At 40.9% G+C, this 15,690-nt stretch overlaps 2 protein-coding genes across 2 annotated transcripts in view; one reads left to right on the forward strand and one right to left on the reverse strand.

Annotated features, from left to right (window-relative positions):
• Positions 1-15,690, forward strand: part of USP13 (ubiquitin specific peptidase 13) — a 115,173-nt gene that overhangs the window by 82,568 nt on the left and 16,915 nt on the right. The window contains exons 14-19 of the mRNA XM_045539726.1: positions 1,468-1,556; positions 4,133-4,255; positions 5,641-5,667; positions 8,632-8,775; positions 12,994-13,160; positions 14,687-14,840. Coding sequence (XP_045395682.1) covers positions 1,468-1,556; positions 4,133-4,255; positions 5,641-5,667; positions 8,632-8,775; positions 12,994-13,160; positions 14,687-14,840 — 704 coding nt within the window. The remainder of the gene's footprint in view (positions 1-1,467; positions 1,557-4,132; positions 4,256-5,640; positions 5,668-8,631; positions 8,776-12,993; positions 13,161-14,686; positions 14,841-15,690) is intronic.
• LOC123630291 (60S ribosomal protein L7-like 1) lies at positions 11,747-12,515 on the reverse strand. Its single transcript, XM_045539728.1, has one exon. The coding sequence runs from the start codon at positions 12,513-12,515 to the stop codon at positions 11,772-11,774; it is 744 nt and encodes a 247-aa protein (XP_045395684.1). The 3' UTR covers positions 11,747-11,771.

A 15,690-nucleotide genomic window follows, 5' to 3' on the forward strand; every position in this document is an offset into this window, starting at 1 on the left:
AAGCTCCTGTTTTCGGAACAGCTCCTTTAAGTTACTGACTTTACCTTTCTACCAACCTTGTGCCGAAGAATTTAAGATACAGAGAGTTTAAATAACTTGCCTGAGGGAAGAATACAGGTCAGTGACAGACCAGTTCAGTGTCCAAGGGTCCATGGATTCTAGCTCTTTCCTGATGAAATAGTGTTCCTAATTCCTTAGGTATATGTAATGCACTACTTTCTAGTGTGCCAAATGGTTTCACATCATTTCATGAGCATTACACATCCCTGGAAGTAGATATTATTGGTAAATCCATATTGTACATGTGAAAACGGAGCCTCTGAGAGGGTCAGTGATTTGCCCAGATTTGGAGTGAATGAAGCGACATAGCCGAGACCCTTTGACTCTTTTTTTGGTCCAGTGCTCCGTACAATGGCTTCTCTTCTACACTAGGGGGCAGCAATGCACTTGCATTTGTTTTCTGAATTCTGAGACGCTGCGATGCCAAATAGAAGGCAGTGACTTAGATTTGAAAAGTGGGGTCTAGGGGAGGGTGTTCTAGAATCCTTTATTTTAAAAGATACCTGTGATACTTGTCAACAGCTTGCTTTCTTTTTTATGTGTATCTACCATACCCACATTGACAATCAAATAGAAATGGTTGTTAAAAATAAAATGATAAATGCCGAGTGAATGAGCTGGAATGGAGGCATGAATTTGGTGTACAAGTTGAACAGTCTGTTCATAAAATTGTCAAATCCAAGTCCAGGCAATTAAGCCTTTCTGTAAGTTTTAAGAGAACTCAAGATATCGCTCATAAGTATTAATTTTAAACTTTAAGGCCCAGATTTAGATATTTTATATACTTACTATATATACACATACATACACACACACACACACACACACACACACACACACACACACACACTCTCCGTAGATTATGCGGTAAGCATCCAAAATATCTAGTGTCTTCCGCTAGGATCCAGGTGACCATGGATGTAGGTACAGTAGTATTTTCATGGTAGAGGTTCTGTGTGGGAGAGGAGGTGGGGGTGTTTCAGGATCACTTGGGGAGCTTTTCCAAACCCCACATATGGACGCATAATGCATGCATGCCCATAAACACTTACAAATATATATACTAAATTCTAGCAAGGATTTTGGAAACATAAATGGTTGAAAAGCACTTTCAGAAATGTAAAATGTCACAGCAAAGTACAAGTACTAATTTTGAAATGGCTCCCAAATCATTCTCAAGGCACAACGTTCTCCTACGTTAAACATTTTCTTCTTGTGAAGAAGCCAGGACAAATGGGCAGGAGTGAGTGAGTGTGTGTCCACGTATATGTGTGTGTTCGAGTGTTCCTCCTCAGTTCAGTCACCGGAACAGCCAGGTGTGCCTCAGACAAAGCTTTTGATGCTTCATGAACTGTATTCACAATTCTTATTGCTTGTTTCATTGATATATCCCCTTGTGTTTCCCAGAACATCTCGCTTTGCCTCATTCCCTGAATACTTGGTAGTGCAGATAAAGAAGTTCACTTTTGGTCTTGACTGGGTTCCCAAAAAATTTGGTAGGTATCTTTTGCATGCTTTTGCTTAAAACATCAAACTAGCCATTTAAAAAACATGGCATGTGAAAGACCCCATGTAGTTGGCTGCCACAAACAGTTCCATTTCACTCTTTTTCCCACCATTCTCACCTTTCCCATCATATACTCTTTTGAATCAGAGTATATGATAAGCACCAACAATAAAAACTGCCACCTGCTAACCCACCCCTTCAGTAATGGGTTCTGAAATGACTGGATTCTGAGAGTTACAACAGAATCCTTACATTGTCAAATAAACAGCACTCTCTCAGACTTTAACGTGCATCTAAATTACCTGGGATCTTGGTAAAATGCAGATGCTGATTCAGCAGGTCTGAGATGGGCCTGAGGTTCTGTGTTTCTAACAAGCTCCCGTGTGGTGATGCTGGTGCCGCTGGTCCAAAGGCAAACTTTGAGTAGCAGGTAGTTGAAGACATACTCTTCTCTGAGCATCTCTCCTCTGCCTCCGAGGCAGGCAGGTGTGGCTAATGACATGCACTTAAATCATATAAATTTTATCAGTGATAAAATAGAAGTAGTCAGTTGCATTAAACAGTCAAAAAAGGAGTGTGATTTTTGTCTTATTTGGCCTTTCTTCTCGCTAATTTTAAAGGCCCTTGACCATTGTTAGAAGCTAATTTTCCAGACAATGCATAAAAACCCTTTCTCTACTACTATGATCTAATATGAAGGATGTTATTAGGTTGTCCTCAGGGGTGTGGAAGAATGTACAGAAGACCCTAGAAAGCCCCAGCACTAATAGTTCCATGGCACCTGCTTGCCATGTGAAGTTGTGCTGGGCTGTCACTGACTCTGTGGGAGACCCTTGCGTTTCCTTGTAGAATAGTTTTGTGAGCAGAGGGGAGGCAGAGGTCAGGATGTTGATCACTGGCTTTTCTTCCATGGACCTGGAATGTACCTGAGAGAGAAAACTGACTTGTTCTTAAAGGCTTTGAACTGCTTTGGAAACAGTTTTCTTATTTTTTTTTGCCCTTGGAATTTCTGTAAAAGACCAAAAATTGAATCGGGTGTCATTGATTTGCTGAATTTAAAGGAGCCTCAAAGTTTTCTTTAATGAACCTGAATTTTTCTCTTGAGGAACAATAGTATTGATTTTGTTGGTCAGATTTTTTCTTTGGTTTTGCTGGCCCCCCTGAAATTTAATTTTTTTAAACTAAGCTTTGTTCTTTAGGTGGTTGTTTTAAGATAGGATATACATACCTGACATCATAACTGATTTTGGGGACAGTATTTTCAGGTTTTGTTTGCTAGCCCAAATGACATATCCTGTACCAACATTTGAACCCATTTTTTATTGTTTCATCTGAATATGTGTGTAGTACTAAATCTTGACAGGCTATTATAAGACTGATAAATTTTGTATTTGAGTAAATCAACACAATAACAACTGAGCCAAGAAGTTAAAAAATGTACTCCGAAGACTAATACACTTGAGATTCAATTAATTTCTTTAAGACTTCATTCTCTATTTAATACCTTAGTTAGAATATCCACAGTGCCTGTCATGACCTGAGAAGAAGTGTAAGCTAGGGGTTGCACACTCAAATGCCTCACAAGGACAGGGTAACAACCTAAATGAAAGGCGTGGGCTGGGCGTAAGAAACATGTAGCTAGCTATCTGGGTCCTGCTTGGGTATTCCCGCTTTGGATAAAGACATGGATTAGAAAAACGTTACTATGAGATCAGAATAGCACAAACGTGACGCTCAGGTCATGGATGTGAAAGGGAGCAGTGGGATCTGTGTCACACCGTTATAGAGGGCACCACTGTCCAGAGTAGAAGCTGAAGACCAGCTCTAGGGTTGTTACCGTAAGAGAATATGCTATAGCTTTATGTTGTTCAAAATAAGATGGACATCTAGATTTTTAAATGAAATCTTCTGATTTAAAAATTGGAACTTGTTGCCAACATTTTTTTTTTTTTTTTGAGACGATGTCTCGCGCATCCCGCTGGCTAGAGTGCAGGGGCCTCATCATCGTAGCTCACTGCAACCTCAAACTCCTGGGCTCAAGCAATCCTCCTGCCTCAGCCTCCAGAGTAGCTTGGACTACAGGCACACGCCACCATCCCTGGCTAGTTTTTCTATTTTTTGTAGAGACAGAGTCTAACTGTTGCTCAGGCTGGTCTTGAACTCCTAAGCTCAAGTGATCCTCCTGCCTTGGCCTCCCAGAGTGCTAGGATTACAGGCACGAGCCACCGTGCCCGGCCTTATTGCCAACATTTTTGAAACATCCAACAGAATGTGTCTGGGTCACAAATGGCCTATGGTCTGCCAGTTTGTGACCTCTTCTGGCTTAACTGATTTGTTCTTGTTCCGTGTGAAATCCTGCTACCTGCTGTATGTTTCCCAAGTTCTCAATTAACATATAATCAGTCTTGATGAATTTGCTGGTTCACTGTTGTATTACAGGGAACTGAAAAGCATCCTTTAGCTCTTCCTAGACACAAGTATGTAGAGTTAGTAGTGCTGGTTTTATAATAAGGTGATTATGGGTTTTAGGAGTGTCCAGTGAATATAATCTCTCTCATTTTGCAGATGTTTCTATTGATATGCCAGACCTACTTGATATCAACCATCTCCGAGCCAGGGGGTTACAGCCAGGAGAGGAGGAACTTCCAGACATCAGCCCTCCCATAGTCATTCCTGATGACTCAAAAGGTACCATCTCCTGCCAGGACGATGTTCTCTACCTGCCCACCCTCCTCAATAGGAAGAGTCACTTTTTCCCACCACTCTATTGCTGCCACCACCACCCATCAGGGGGTCCCTTGGCTGCCTTCCTGTGCTATAATCCACCACAGACGCACAGAAGGGAGGCATGGCTGCAACTGCAAACTTAAAATAGACATTGTAAGAGGCACAGACCCATTACGAATAGTTGAAATAGACAGTTTTTAGATTATGGTGCCTCTGGTTTTGACTCCTTCCCTCCCATCCTCTACTTTCCCCAAATGGGAAGAAAAGGAATGTGTTTACCCCCGTTGGGAAGAGAAGGAGTGTGTTTTCAGTAGGTTCTTAGTCTGGGGGAGTTGAGTCATTCTTGGGAGTATCTTTGGACAACCAGTAGGGAAAATTCAACAGTGCGTGTTGCTTTTAAAAATCTTGACCACATCTCACCTCTGCAACTGATCACTGCTTCATAGCAAGGGAGAGGTTTGAGTTTCTCTTTTACTCCGTGACCCCTAAATTGGTCTTTGTTGACAATGCATAACTTTTTAAAGGAAAAGGATGTGCAAAAAATAATCACCTCACTTTTGTGTGTTCAGAAACAGTGTCAGAAAAATTTTGGTTTAATTATTAGCTCAGTTATTCTGATGAGATCTGTTTTATTCTGGCTTTGTTTGTGCACCTGTTTACTGTTCATGTTCCTAATGGGTTCATTAGGTAAATTAACTCATAACGATACAGCACCCAGGGCCCTCTATCAAAGGTTTTCCTTCAGTTGAGCAGTATATGTTGCTAGTGACCATGGCCAGGTGCAAAAGAAGAGTAAGGTGAGTCTGGGAGGAGCAAGATAGGATTCAGATAGGCATGTGTGTTATGTTGCTCTCTGGCGAAGTCAAGTGCTAAATTGTAGAAATGGAGAGTAGAGAAGGGATATGCTGGGCCCCGTAGTATAGGCAGTTCATTAAAGGGGTTAAAGAAGGAAGAGAACAGTATGAGCATCAGAGAAATACAAGATGGTTTAATAGTACTGCTCTGGCTCTCTCTGATGTTCATATTAGAATCCTTAGTTTGCAATTATATGGAGTTCTTAGAGATACAGGGAGAGAAATTTTTCGTTCATTAAAATAATAATCAGAACATCATGTTTTATCTGATCTAAATGTCTAACACGTGTTATTAGCTCTTGTTGCTGTAATGACTTTATGTTATGCGGGCTGGGTGGTCTGTGTGTGGGTTGAGGGGCTGACGACTGTGTGGGGTCCTCTGTGGGCTGTGGGGAGGGTGGGTTGGAAATGTCCTGGATCAACCGTTTTTCTTTCTCTAAAACTCTCTGACGTGGTTTGGTCTCATTTTCTGTCCTCTTCCTTAATTTCCAGATCGCCTGATGAACCAGTTGATAGACCGTATGTATCTTTTAAAATGTTTCTCAGTGTCCTACCATTGTTATTAGTCTGACATTTGTCTGTGAGAGTGCAGTAAAGAGGCACTGTCCTGTACGTGTGTTTGTGCCGCCTTCCCTGGGTGGCAACGATTCTTTGTCTGCAAGTCAAGTAAGCGGCAAATGTAAACCAGTGACATGCTGATTAGGTGGGCCGTGTGGTTCAGGACAGTGACCATTAGCCTGAGAGCCAACCGGCCTTGGGTTGGAATCTTGGCTCTGCCATTTATGACCATGTGACTAGGATAATTAATTTACTTACCTTGCCCGAGCCTCGAGCTTCCTCATGTGTGAGTGGGGGATGATGACACCATTCCTCCCCTCTTTGGCCACCAGAGCAGGCCTGTTTCTGCAGTGAGGTGCACTCATTAGAAAAGTGGGCAGTCGCTGATGCCAGACACATAATGAAGACACACAACTGAACAGGACACGGTAGCATTAATTAATACTCTTGAGGATATTAGTTTGATTTGATTGTTTGTTAATTTTATAGCCTTTTTGTTACTTAATCCTATGGGAGTTGATACTCTTGCTTTTCCAAAAGGAACATTTTAAAAAACCTGCTTATAATGAATATTTAGGCATTAAATAGGAAGAAGAGGGAGTGTTTAACACTAAATACTCTGAATGGAATCTTTTTGTCTACAAAATCTTTCAAGAGACTCACTGTTGTTAATTTAGGAGTTTGAATGTCACACATTGCAATGATTGATCATGTAGCTTACTTAGGCCTTCATGTTTCCTTTCTTGGGTCAGTTATGATTTGCTGATTGTCAGAAGAGCTGTTAAAGTCAGCAAGGGTCCTGGCTGTTGGACAGTCTGCTATGACCTAACATGTGGTCTAGTAAGGTCAAGGGGAGTCTGGGACAAACCGTCACCACTGTGAATAATCTAATTGTAATAATGGCTGATAAAAATTTTGAATGCTTACCACGGCCATATTGCATTTATTATTCCATAAATTCTTTCCACAGTCTGTAACTTTACTCTTTATACAAGGTCTCAGATCTCATTTGATTATCACAGTAAGATTGGCAGGCAAGTAACTTTTTTACAGATGACAAAGCTGAGATCTGAGAAGGTTCAGAGACCCAAGGGCTGGGACCAGAACCAGGGCTAGAAGTGAGTGTGCTTTTCCCGCCACTAGACTTTCCCAGGATGTGAGAGGTTTGCTGGTTGCCCCTAATCCTGCAGAGAGCCGGCCTGCAGGATCTCACCCCCAGGGAACTGATGGGTGGTTGAAACTGACTGTGCCAGAGGAGTCTGCTTCTGACCGTGAGCACACGGCCATTTCCCAGTATTACTGGTTTGGCCATGTAGCTCCTCCTGGATCTAAGCATGCTGTCTTATCAACAATTGCTTATAATCAACACGAGAACTTAGAACTATCTGGGATTAATTGACATTTGCATCCTACCTTTCTCAGATTTTTAAAAAGAATAACTTTGGTAATTTTCTTATTATGAAAGTAAAAAGACATTTAGAAACTATGGATTAGCAAGAAGAATCATTCATGGTTCCATCACCACTATTAACATTTGGGCTATAGCCCTCTGCTGTTCTCTACTTGTGCCTGGCTCACTTTATTTTTCACAAAAATGGAATTATACATGTCCACTCGAATGTTATATGTATATATATACTCCTTATTAAACTGCACTCTGAGGAACACTAGAGTCTTATAAGATGTTGAAAGGTGGTCTACACAAAGAGTTTCATAGTTTCTTTACTGTAGTAGGATTCTTTATTACAGAACTTTTGAATTTTCACTATGCTAAGGCACATTATGAATTTCTAAGGGCAGAATAGAATATGTAGGTTTTAAAAACTTCTTTGACCATAGAAACCCCCTGTTTTTGAGTCAACAACTGTATCTCTCTTAGAAAACTAGGATGCCATAGAACACAATTTGGGAACTACTGTTGTCCCACATCATTTGTTTTTAACCTTTGACCTTGATGGGGGTTCTGTGTATCTTCCTTGTAAGAGGGAACTACGATAAATGCATTTTAAATATAATGTTTGTAGAACAGATGTCTCCATTCCTCAGTTCTTCTACTGATTGCCAGAAAATTGGCAGAATTTTCAATAGAGTCCTCAGGACATGGAAAACACAAGGGATGTATTTTGCATTGCTGTTTTTTCTCCCATTTTGGTATAATTTGAGAATACTGTGTATGTGTGTGCATGCACACACATATACATATATGTATATAATATGATATAGCTATGTATTAACACACACATGTATGTATATACACACATGTATAAACATACAAACATGTATACATATATGCCCACACAGACGTACACACACACACCTACCTATATCTATATATTATTAACAAAAGAAAATAAAACTCTCTGTGTTTGAGCCCCAGTTAGGTTTGTAAAGCCCTCTCTTTTAATATTTTAAACATATACAATTTAAAAAGGCATTCTTTTCTTCTATACTTAACTTGGGCTCTCAATTTCCCAGAGCTGATTACTTCCTGTGGTTCCTGGATGTATCTAAAGGCCTGCTGTAACTTTCTGTGAGAATTAAGGAACAGGCTTTTTGGCCTATAGATAATACTTTTCTCTTCAAATTTCAGTCATAGGAGAGGCTGCTGTAGAGGTCTTGTGAATGATCTGAGAGGCTGAAATGGCTCTGGGAGTACACTAAATCTCCCCCATATGAAATTAGAGAATTGTTTTTCAGTGCTTGGATTGTCCAGGTAATTAATATAGTTCCTATTTAGGTCAAAGATATAAACTCAGCCCACATAGCTTAATATTTGGATGGCTTAAAACAAAACAGAGTAAAAACGTCTACACACCCAACCAAATAGTACTTTCTTTGGGTAATGTGGATGAGAGGGTGAAGAGCAGCTGAGGCAAGAAGAAATAGTTTACTTTTTCATCCCGGACTCTCCTGTGTGCTCCGCAGCGTCCGACATTGACGAGTCGTCGGTGATGCAGCTGGCCGAGATGGGCTTCCCCCTCGAGGCATGTCGGAAGGCTGTGTACTTCACTGGAAATATGGGTGCCGAGGTGGCCTTCAACTGGATCATTGTTCACATGGAAGAGCCAGGTCGGTGGTGGGAAAATACAGTGGCTTTGGCATCCCACGTGGTCCTCAGTGGCGCTAAGCCTTGGTCCCTCCATTTCCCCTGTGGACGTGCTCCCGGGAAATGGCTTTTCAGCTCATCATGTGCTGCAGTGGGGGACAAAATCATGACATTCATCTTTCTTATTCTTTTTTTAAATAATAACTTTATTAAGATATAATTCACCCCTTTAAAGTGTGTAATTCAATGGCAAAAAGACCATTCGAAAGATGTGGGATATAATTTAGCTAAGAGATGATGAGGACTTAAAAAGGAAACGTGAGCTTGAAGAAATAGAGGCCATTTAGTTGGCTTTTTAAAAAGATCTACTTTATTAACATATAATTCATATAGTCACCCTTTTAAAGTGTGCATTTCAGTGGCTTTTAGTAAATTCACAGGTGTGTGCAACTGTTACCACTACGTAATTTTAGAACACTTTTGTACCTCACAAGAGAAATCCTATACACATTAGCTGGCACTCCTCATTCCCTTGCTCACCCCAGCTCCTGGCAACCACTAATCTGCTTTCTGGATGTATGGATTTGCCTATTTTGGACATTTTATGTAAGTGAAATCATATGAGGTCTTTTGTGTCTGGTTTCTCTCACTTAGCATAATGTTTTCAAGGTTTGTGTATGTGTAGCATATATCAGTACTTCATTTCTTTTTATGGCTGAATAATATTCCATTGTATGCACACACTACATTTTATTCTTTCATCAGTTGATGGACATTTGGGTTGTTTCCACTTTTTGGCTTTTATGAATAATGCCACTACAAACATTTGTATACAAGGTTTTTTGTAGACATTTATTTTCATTCCTCTTGAGTGGAAATACTGTGTCATATGGTAACTCCATGTTTAACTTTTTGAGGAACTACCAAACTGTTTTACACAGTGGCAACCATTTTACATTTCCACCAGTGATGAATGAGAGTCCTAATTTCTACACATCCTCACTAAACTTCGTTTTCTTTATTATCATAGCCATTCTAGGGTGTGTGAATTGGTATCTTGTGGTTTTGATTTGCATTTTCCTAATGAATAATGATGTTGAGCATCTTTCTATATATTTATTGGCCATTCGTATATCTTCTTTGGAGAAATGTCTGTTCAAATTCTTTGCTCATTCTAATGAGGTTGTCTTTTTATTGTTGAGTTCTAAGTGTTCTTTTTATATTGTGGATACAAATTTCTTAGATACATGATTTGCAAATATTATCTTCCATTCTGTCATGTTTTCACTTTCTTGATGGTGTCCTTTGGAGCACAAAAGTTTTTAATTTTGATGAAATTCAATTTATCTGTTTTTTTGTGTGTGATAACCTTTTATTTATATACAATTATAAATTACAAACTATTATTTTGCTCAAACCTTTTAACCACCACATGAGGCACACGCTAGAGGGTATTAGCTCCATTTCACAGGCAAGAATGGAAATACCATTCCCATATTTATATAAGACAGCTGGGATTTAAGCCCTGAGTTTCCGTTCTCAGAACAGCTTTTTTCTCATGACTTTGTGATACATCATTTTAAAGTAATCTGATTTCACAATGCTTTAAAACATAAGAGTAACATCTATAACATCTATTGCTGGCAGGTTAACTCTGGAGCCACCAACCTAATTACCTCATAACCTGGCACATTTCAGGCACTGTTATACCTCTAACTCAATTTCACAGCTATATTTGAGGGCCCCATGAGCCAAAATTGCAGCAAAGCTGACCTGAAAGGACCAGGAACACAATGGTCAAGCCTATTTCCAAATTTAACCTAGGCCTGGCACATCCTCACCAATTGAGGTAATCAAGTGAAGGCCCGCTTAGAAGTGGACACAGATGAAAAAACACAAGGAGTATCAGACTGACTTCTTTAAGGTTAACATCCTCAGAAAGCCTGTTGCTGGTGTCTACATTACCAGCAGGACAAAGGGCAATACTTCTGGAGTCCCAAATATGCAAGATAAAAGTCAATTAAGCTACCTGCCAGATGCCCAAAAAGCCAAATAGCTCTAAGCTCATCCATGCCAAACCAAGAAAATGGTTCATTCCTTCCTGATCTTGGTTTTAAGAGATCATCACAGAAACCAGGAAATTCCATCCTAAACCCTAGGGGGAGGGGGAGGAACGGTGGGCATTTCCCAGACTTCAAGGTGCAGGGGCAACACAGTCTGCCACTGTGAAGGGGAAAAGCTATGTTGGTCAGCTTTGGTCTTCCACAAGACAATGGAACCAGAGACTAGCAAGATCAGGGCTTGGGGGACCAATCCTGGGAAAAGCAGGACTTCCTCACATGAAGTGCAAAGGTCCATGGGGAGGAGTCTATGAACATCCTAAAATTGTAAGCAAAATTTTGAGTATATGCATGTACTGGTCAAAGTGGTCCTTCATCCTCAAATCCTGAACTAGAGAAAGGGACTAAACCAGTTGCAGACTAGGATACAAAAGCCACCAGATGCACTTAGAGCCAGCCAAGTCTGAGAGTTCTCAAACCCATCACTGAAAACTTGGAACATGGATTCAAAGAGACAACTGAGCACTTGTTTTTGCATTCTCCTTTCTAATTGTATTTCAAGTCTTTTCAAAACAAAGCCCTGGGAATATCCAGATTCAAGTATGCCCTTGGGCTTGGTCCACTGTTGCAGGAGTCTTAGGGATCCTCATACACTTGTTTGAGTCATTCATTCACCAACGTTTAACCTCAAGATAAAAGATCTGACAAAGCAGGACTCCTTTCTCCATGCCATGTGATTTCAGAGGTGGCAGCAGCCAAAGTGGAAAACACTGGAATTTTTCCTTGGAACTGGACTGTGATGAGATGTTCCTGCCATGAGCATAACCGACTGTCTTTTCCCTGACCCTTCCCTTCGCTTTTGAAGATAGAGCAGAAAATAATCTTCTCTGAAGATACTTGATAATTCCAAAACCTAAAAACACATGCTCCAATGCACTGTGCTTTCAGATATTCTGGGTCTAGTTCAGCTGGCGGATGAGCTGATTGATGCGTTCACCTCGATAGCCAGGTGAGCCCATCTCCTTGAGGAAGCCCACTTTATTCTTGGTAGCATGATGGGCCACTGATAGTTGGAAAGGACGCAAGAACCATGAGATCTCCTGGAAATGCTTCCCCGGGAAGGCAATTTCATGAATGAGGTCTTCCAAGCAAATGACACCAAACTTCCCCAGGTGCTCTTCGATCACTATGTTATCTGTCAGAGGGATGGTCTTATTCTTGACCTTGGCTTGTCCACGTTTCAAGATGAGTTCACCGACGGACTTCAGATTTGGAAATCCCCAGGTCACATAAGGTTCCACCATACGCAGCAATTTTAGGCTCTGCGGGGTGACTTTAACAAAGACGCCACTGAAAATTTTCTTTAGGCGAAGTCTTGTGATGGTCTTTTGCACCAGTGAACTCACCCCATTAATCCTTTGGATGCGTACAACAAAGGCCAAGGAATGTTTATCTGGCAATTCCAAGGCATGAGGTTTCACTTCTACTCGCCTAAGATGCACCCTGTCACGTTGCTGCTGCCAGGAATCATGTAGAAATGATTCCAGTAGCTTAAACCTGGGTCCTTTTCCTTTCCTCTGCTCTTTCTTTGCCAAAAGTGCTTGCTTTGCTTGGGTGGCTTTGAGGGCTTGGTAAGCCTTCCTCTTTTTCAGTAGATTTTCTGGAACCAAAGGGATTTTTTTCCTTTCCTCTTGCTCCACCATCTTTCTTCAATTTATCTGTTTTTTAAAAATCTTTTATCACGTATGCTTCTTGAATTGTATCTAAAAATTCATTGCCGAACCCAGCGTCACAAAGATTTACTCCTATCTTTTCTTCTAAGAGTATTATAGTTTTATTTCTTACATTTTGGTCAGTGATCCATTTTGAGTTAATTTTGTTTATGATGTGAGGTAGGGGTCTGACTTCATTTCTTTTGTATGTGGCTATCTAGTTGTCCCAGCACCTTTTGTTGAAAAGACTATCCTTTCCTCACTGATGGTTTTTTTGAAAGTCAATTAACCTTAGATATATGAGTTTATTTCTAGAATCTCAATTCTATTTAATTGATTTACATGTCTTTCCTTATGCCAGTACTGGACTGTCTTGATTATTGTGACTTTACAGGTATTTTCCTTCATAGTGTTGTTTATTTCAAGACCAAAGAAAAGAAAAAATCTTGAGTGTGATTATTTTTTTCAGATTTTGCTGAACCACTGACCATGCCTGGTTATGGAGGAGCGGCTTCTGCTGGAGCCTCTGTTTTTGGTGCTACAGGATTGGATAACCAGCCTCCAGAGGAAATTGTAGCTATCATCACCTCCATGGGATTCCAGCGAAATCAGGCCATTCAGGCACTACGAGCAACGGTAAGCATGAGAGGCTGTGTGTGAAGGCCCTTCTCTTATTGGAGGAGGTTTGTATTTCTGTTCATAGCAATTGAGACTTTCCAGTGTCCTTTGATCATTTTGAATCATGTTTGTCTGACTCTATACCCCACTGTGGCCCATAAAGATTTATTTGCATATAGTATATATAAAGCTAAAATAAATGATTAAGGAAATCATACAGAGAATTTAAGAATAAGGAGATAATAAAGCTGAAGTAAGAGGTCCAAACTGAAAGAAGCTTTGTAACATCTTGAATGTTTGTTAACAGAGGGTCACAGATTTGCCTTGGAGCTTGCTTGTGGCCTTAGAGCAAGGAGGGATGCATGAGATTCCACGTTCGGTAAGAAAGTTCTTTGAGAGAGACAATGCTTTTCTGATACCAAGACCCTGGAGAAATGTTTCTCGAAAGTCCTCATAGAAGACTGAAGGGCTCCTTGGAATTCTCTGCTGCTGTTCCTCTCTGCAGAAAGAGAAGGTTCTTATAGTAGTCGTGAACTTCCTGATATTATCAGGAGCGAAGGGACCATGAAACTACAGGGTAGATAGAAGTCTTCCTCCTGCAGTACAGATACTTGTTTAATACTGAGGGAAAGTACTTTTTTTTTTTTTAATTAAAAAACCCTATTCTTCCTTGCCACACCACAATCCATCTTTGAATGAGTGTCTGCAACTGATTACTTCTTGCCAAACTGACTGGGTGCTGCTAGGAGCTGTTGCTGAGGTCACAGTGGCTCCTATCTCACAGGAATGTGGCTGGAAAGATCTGTTTCCGTTTAAAATGTTCAAAATATCTCAGCCAGAATTTATTTTACTTGGGGTACTTTTTTGTGCCCTGCTTATTTTATTTTCCTGTTTCCTTAGAGCTTCTATGTCTAAACAAATTCTTTAACCTGCCAGTGCTATCACAAACAGGGGAAGATGGAAATATATTTATGGTCAATTAGTTTGAACTGTGTGGAGTTCAGTTTAAAACAATTGTGCTTAACTAACCAGTGTTGTCATCATTAATCAAGGCATTAATCGTGTCTCTACTGCAGTCCAACCATTCTACCAACATTCAGGGAGAAAAGGCTCTAACATAATACTCGCATTGGCACCCCTCTATCTTGCAGAGTTAGCTGCAGAAAATATGGTTGGTAGAGAAAGTAGTGGTGTGTGCAATTGGTGTGACTTTAGAAAGGGCTGCACTTCATACCCTTTGGCATTCTGCACCCATCGTTATCAGCATCCGCCTACAGAAATGCTGAGCTAAGACTGATGTGGGCTTTGGAATGCTGACCTGCTGCTCAGAACTGTTTTCCAGCGTATCCAATTACAGACCTCAGTCAGGGAGACTTGCAGAATGCCAACTGAATGTGCATTTCATATGCAGAGTCAGAGCTCCTTACTCAGAGGCACTTGGGACTAATGAATTCAGGCCTCCTGCCCTATCTGCTTGACATCTGGTTCAGGATATAGTGAGGCCTGAGGGCCACATGCATTGTAAAAATGTTTTATTTTATTAGAATCATAACCTGGAAAGAGCACTGGATTGGATCTTTAGCCACCCTGAGTTTGAAGAGGACAGTGACTTTGTGATTGAGATGGAGAATAACGCCAACGCAAACATTATTTCTGAGGCCAAGCCTGAAGGACCTAGAGTCAAGGATGGATCTGGAAGTAAGTTCTTGCCGTGGAGGTTGTCTGAGCAGTCACAACTATACATTCAGCGCATGTCTTTCCCTCCTACCACTACATATCCAGAGTTTAACCATCATTCAAAAAGTTAGCACGATGCCATCTCCTCATAAATGGTGTCTTTTGCCACTTTGCATAGGCCACGGTGATCTGTTGAAGTCTTGGGCTTCGTAGTATGTGTGCTTTGGTTTAGTGTCAGCTTTGACATCATCTATTCCTCGGAGGTAAAATTCTTTGTGAACCATAGGAGCTTTTGTCAAAAAGAGAGCATTCATTTTCATGGTGGTATTTTTTGAGTAGCAGAAAAACAGTCTCATGTCCTTAAGTCCTTGACCATGCTATTACCAATACCACCTGCTAATAACTTTCTGAAGGGCTGTTTCAGGATGACAGAAAGAGGTACCATAGGCCATTGTTCTGCCTTTGAATAGCAAACACTTATGTATGTCACTGCATGTCAGGCACTGTTCTAAGCACTTTGATCATCAACACTCACTTGATCCTCCCCATGACCGATTTTACAGGTGAGAATATAGAGGAACAAAGAGATTAAGTACCTTGCCCAAGGTCACACAGTGCTTAAGAGGTGGAGCCAGTGTTCAAATCCAGAATCCATGCTTGTAACCACTGTGGTCCCCTTCTTCTTGGGCTGTCATTACCCGTAGAATGATGTCAGATTCTTCAGCCTGGCATTCACCACCTCCTGCAGTCGGGTCCCAGCCTACCTCATGCTACTTATTCTGCTCCCCCTACACCTACAGTTGGGATGCCTGGTGCTGTAGCCACCCCAGCCTACTCAGCCATTGCCAACTCCCTTCTCGCTTTCCTGCAG

This window comes from Lemur catta, chromosome 1 (assembly GCF_020740605.2).
Source record: "Lemur catta isolate mLemCat1 chromosome 1, mLemCat1.pri, whole genome shotgun sequence".
Taxonomy (NCBI): domain Eukaryota; kingdom Metazoa; phylum Chordata; class Mammalia; order Primates; family Lemuridae; genus Lemur; species Lemur catta.